The sequence below is a fragment of the Leucopleurus acutus genome (assembly GCF_964270905.1).
Source record: "Leucopleurus acutus genome assembly, chromosome: 11".
NCBI lineage: Eukaryota > Metazoa > Chordata > Mammalia > Artiodactyla > Delphinidae > Leucopleurus > Leucopleurus acutus.
The window spans coordinates 40,369,697-40,374,679 of NC_139152.1; the positions used below are offsets into that span (position 1 = coordinate 40,369,697).

At 61.0% G+C, this 4,983-nt stretch overlaps 1 protein-coding gene across 1 annotated transcript; it reads right to left on the reverse strand.

The window, feature by feature from the left end:
* Positions 1 to 261: 261 nt before the first annotated feature.
* Positions 262 to 4,474, reverse strand: DHH (desert hedgehog signaling molecule; the record flags this gene model as incomplete). Its single annotated transcript, XM_082849802.1, has 3 exons — positions 262 to 887; positions 1,150 to 1,411; positions 4,172 to 4,474. The coding sequence occupies 3 exons, from the start codon at positions 4,472 to 4,474 to the stop codon at positions 262 to 264; spliced, it is 1,191 nt and encodes a 396-aa protein (XP_082705928.1).
* Positions 4,475 to 4,983: the final 509 nt, after the last annotated feature.

Consider the following 4,983-nt stretch of genomic DNA (forward strand, 5'->3'; position numbering starts at 1 on the left):
AAATAAAATAAAATAATCGGGTGGGGCTGAGGCACTGGGGAAGAAGAGGAGAAATAGTCCTCGTCGACGAGTACCCATCATCAACCCCATCTACTTAGGACCCAACCTCTCAGTTAGAGGTTGCCCCTAAACCATCGCGTCCATTTTTCTCCCTATCCCTCCCTCCCTCCCAATCAGCATCGTCTGCTGCCCACATCTCCAGATCTCAGCCCGCACACTCCCGTTTAGGCGGATGCCACGAGGTTTCTATGCCTGGAGCCCTCAGTCCAGCAGCTCCTCCGCCAAGCGATAGAGGAACCGAGAGTACCAATGCATGCCAGTTGGCTGGACGGCCCCGCCCGGAAGCAGCGCCCCCAGCGCGTGCAGCAGGCGCAGAGGAGCAAAGGCGCGGTGCGCCCACTGGTGACTCTCCAGAACCGCGTAGCACGAGGCCAGGACATCGTTGACCAGCAGCGTCCCGTGCGCTGTGAGCGGTGCGAACACGCCAACGGCTTCCTCCCGCGCCACTCGGGCCACGCGCGCAGGCCGAAGGGCGTCCCCGCCTGGCGCCAGCACCGAGTCCCCCGCGCGCAGCCGGCGCGCGAACACCGGTGCAAAGTCGCCTGGCTCGGGCGCAGGCCCTCGAGCGGCGAACACCAGGTGCCAGGGAGTGAGCAACAGCTTGCGCGGGGGCCGCTCGGTCTCCACAGCCACGAAAGAGGCCCGGCGCTGCAAGTCCCGGTCCAGGAAGAGCAGCACGGGTGTGGGCACCACCCGGCCTGCCGCGTCTGCCGCCAGCACCCAGTCACCGCGGTGCAGTTCCCGCAGCCCCTTCCGCTCGCCGCTCCGCAGGCGCACGGTGGCATTTCCCGGAAAGCAGCCGCCTGCCCTGACCGCCAGTGAGTTATCTGGAGGGGACAAGCAGAGAGAGGACTGCATGGAGACCAGTTCCAGAATGTTAGTACATATTGTCAAAGACGTGGGTCAAGCCCAGCGCAGACCTCACCAGTCCAGGAACAACATGCAAGTTCCCACGGATCTGGTCCTAACCTGGGCAGAAATGGAAGGGGGTTTACAACACTAACGCCCGCCTGGGGTCGCCTAGAGTCGCAACAGGTCTGCGTACCCTCAGTTTCCCGGAGGGACCTCACCACCCACCCCGTACTGTACCGGCTTTGACAGACACGTGGACGTGGTTGCGGGACTCGTAATAGACCCAGTCGAAGCCGGCTTCCACTGCCAGGCGCGCCAGCAACCCATACTTATTGCGGTCGCGGTCGGACGTGGTGATATCCAGGGCACGTCCTTCGTAGTGAAGTGAGTCCTGAGCGTGGTGGCCGTCCTCGTCCCAGCCCTCGGTCACCCGTAGGCGCACTCCGGGCCACATGTTCATCACCGCAATAGCCAGCGCGTTCACCCGCTCTTTACAACGCTGGCGGGGAATAAAGGAGTCAGTCTCCTCAGTACCACTACCACCAGCATGGGGGCTAAAGCGACCTGGACGGGCGGGTTAATTCTTCTTTGTTTTCCCGACACCCCTCCAGTCCCTCCCAGATTTTGAGTGTCCTGAGGAAGTGAGAATCTGAATGGGTGTAGTCGCTAATCTATGCTCTCCAGAACGTCGTTGGCGAACTGTGGGGTCACCCCTGATATTGAGAGGGAGCGCCCAAACCTAGTTCTTTCCCCCACTTTTAATTTCCGCCCCTCATCCCTAGTTGTTCTGGGACCTCAGTTCAACCTGGGAGAGGGCAAGAGTGGAGAGAGCGGGTGTAAGCTTGGTCAGGGAGGGGTTGAGCAGCCCGGCTCCGCGAGAGGAGCCCCTGTTTTGGCCTGGCCCCCGCCCCAAGCCCCGGCTGCCCTCCCTCCGCCTGATTCATCTTTTGTTTCGTTGCCTTCCCTGGCACCGGGCATCGCTTCCTTCCTTCCTTCCTCCTCCTCCTTTCAGCCCCTAGCATTAACCCTTTCGTGGTGCGAGTGCCCCCCCACAGAGGTGCCCAAGCGGAGCCGTGCGGGATCTAGGCTGCTGTAAAAAGGGTTGGGGCGGCGGGGGCTGCGCGAAGTACAATGGCCATTCTCCCGGATGACTTAACCGAGCGAGAATCCCGGTCCGAGGCCGGGGACGCGCCGGGAGAAGCGGACTCAGCAGCTCCATCCACAAAGGCGCTTTTCAGCCGCCCCGGCTCAGAGAGAGGAAAGGGCAGAAAGCCGCGCCCCCCATCCCTGCTCCGGCCCGCCGGGTCCCCTCCCCCAGCGCGGCCAGCCCTCCCAGTTCCAGCTCGGGCTCCGCCAGCCCTGAGAGCCCCCAATCTCTCCGTCTCTGCTCCGGAGGCAGCGCATAAAGGCGTGGGAGTAACACCTGAGAATAACGCGAGCAGCCCTTGCGCGGATCTGGGGGGCCCCCTGCAGGGTGGGAGTGGAGAGGAGGAAAAGCAGCAGCGGCTGGAAGCCTGCGCCGGGGGAGTGAGACCACGGTTATCTCGGCCGCTCCAGTCTGGGAGCCGGAGACCTTGGCGCGCACCACAGCACGGACCTCGCGGGAGGAGGCACAGAGAGGACAGCTTCCTTTTCTTCTCCCCGCTCTGACCTCTCCTCGGACTTGGTTTTCTCCTAACTGCCAGAGGGACGTTTCCCCCCTGCCCTTCTTCCCGAGTCTTCTACACCTCCGCAGGGTTGGAGAGGAGGGGAGGGGGAAGACAGGAAAAGTGGTAACTCCTTCCAACTTTTTGTCGTTTTGTCCCCTAAGGAGGCCCTGAGGCCTTGACCTGCGGGGGCAGCAGCCCAGTGCAGAGCCAACTCAATGGAGGCCTTTTGCAGCCAGGGTGTGGGAGATAAGCAGGACCGAGGGGGGTTCCCAGGCCTGTCAGAGCCTCTCCTGGGCCTATCCCTTGTTCTGCCCCCTCTGCTGCAGGTGGAAACCAGAGGAAAGGGCCAGGATATTCCATCCCTGGCCAGGAGGGAAGGAGTATCCGCTTCCCAATCTCTGGGGAGGAGGAATGCTTCAGGGCAAGAGCAAGAAGGAATTCTTTCTCCCCTGGACAGGTTTTCCTAACAAAGTAACCTGGAAAACTATGGCAGTTAATCAGAGGAAATCCGTACCCCTCCCTCTCCCCCCACCTCCCCACTCCATACACAATTAGGTGGTGTAATGGAAAGTGTATAGGACTTAGAATCAGGAGTCCTGAATTCTAGTCCCAGGCATGCCACTAATTAGTTTCAAGATTTTGATTAAATCACTTTTCCTCCTGGGGCCCAGCTCTCATGTAAAAATGGGAGGCAGGGGTGGGGGTGGGGTGGGGGGGTGGAAGAATGTGACCTCCAAGTTTCCTTCCAGCTCTGACATTTGAGATCACAGGGCAGAGGTGGTCCTTCACACCTCACCAGAGGTTGGTTAGGTTCTGGTCTGCAGCAGATGCTTAATACATGGTAGTTGAATTCATTTTAACCCTTTAATTCCAAGGGAAGTCCCTGAGCTACACTGAGTTTGGGGGACACAGGAACCCTTTGATTCTCAGGTGGGCCCATCTGTTCTTCCCATCAAAGATCACTTTTCACTCCAGGACAGTCGTTTAGACTCTAGAATAGCTTTACCTTGGTTCTGAGATGCCTCCCCCATGCCAAAGACAATTCTTGCCCAGCCCCTCCTCAGGTAGATGGCCTGATGACCTGACCCTTGGTCACCCCTTTCCCAGCCCCTTCAGTCTCTTTAGCCCACAGAGCTTTAACACAATCAGGTCAGGAGCCAGGCTAAGGGTAGAGCTTTCTGTCTGCTGCCTAGCCAGCTCCTGGCCCCCAGCTCACCCCAGCCCTTCCTGCCTGGCTCGGTAGCTGACCCCCGGTCCACGCCTCAGCCATTTCCCGTCTCGCCTGCCGCCATCCTCCTTTCCCCGCCCTCCCTGTCTCTCCCAGCTTCACTCTCACTAGTCCCTTCTCCCCCTCCCCATGCAGCCTCTCCCTGGATCCCTCCTGATCACTCAGTACAGCCAGCAGAGGGGTGTGTGTGTGTGTGTGTGTGTGTGTGTGTGTTTTGGGGTGGGGGGCGGGTGAGGGGTGAGGAGTGTAGGTAGATCCTTGAGATCAAGGTCCCTATAGATGAAGTCCAGCTCACACCATCCCCCGTCCCCTCCGCCAGCTGCCAGAGGAGAGCAGAGAAATTGGCGGTGCCCTCGAGCAGGTGGGGAGAGGCCCTCCTTACCTCGGTCATCAAGCGGTCTGCACCACTGTTCTCCTCATCCTTGAAGATGATGTCGGGATTGTAGTTAGGCACCAGGTCCCGGAAGCGCTCAGAGCCTCTTGTCACCCTCCCCTCGGCCGGCCCACTGGCGCCCAGGGTCCGCTCGGGCACGCTGGGCACAAATTGCTTGTAGAGCAGCGGCACGAGCTGCTTGCGCACGTAGCGGCGCCGGCCAACCGGCCCCCGGCCCGGCCCGCAGCTCTGGGCCGGCAGCGCCAGAAGTGCCAAGCAGCACAGGGGCACCAGACTGGCCGGCAGCGCCATGGATGCAGCGGACTCGGGCCAAAAGGGAACGTTCTTGTCCTCACCAGCTCGCTCGTCAGTTGGGCATCTCCCCCTGCACCAGAGAGCGCAGCAGGCAGAGCTGCCCCCAGACTGCCCTAGAGCTCTTGTGGCTCAGCACACCTGGCTGCCGCTAGCTCTGCCTACATACCCCCGGGGGGTCTGGAACCTGCTACTGACCCGCCATCATAGCAGGGAAGGGGGGTCGTGGGTAAGTGCCAATCCTGCCGGGCTCTGCCGTCAGGCTCCGGCTCTGCCAGAACGCCGGGGCTCCGCCTTAAGTGGCCCCTGGCCCCGCCCCCCGCCCTTCTCCCAGGACCGTCCCGCCCCCTACCACCGGGGCGGGGGCTCTAGTCGGCCACCGCTGGTCCACTTCGTTTCCACCCTGGAAACCAGGCAGGCACCTGCCTAGGAAATTCTAACAGCTGTACAGTCCTTGGCTGCCTGGATAAGCATCCCTCTACCTCTAAGCCTATGTGTGGCACCGAACC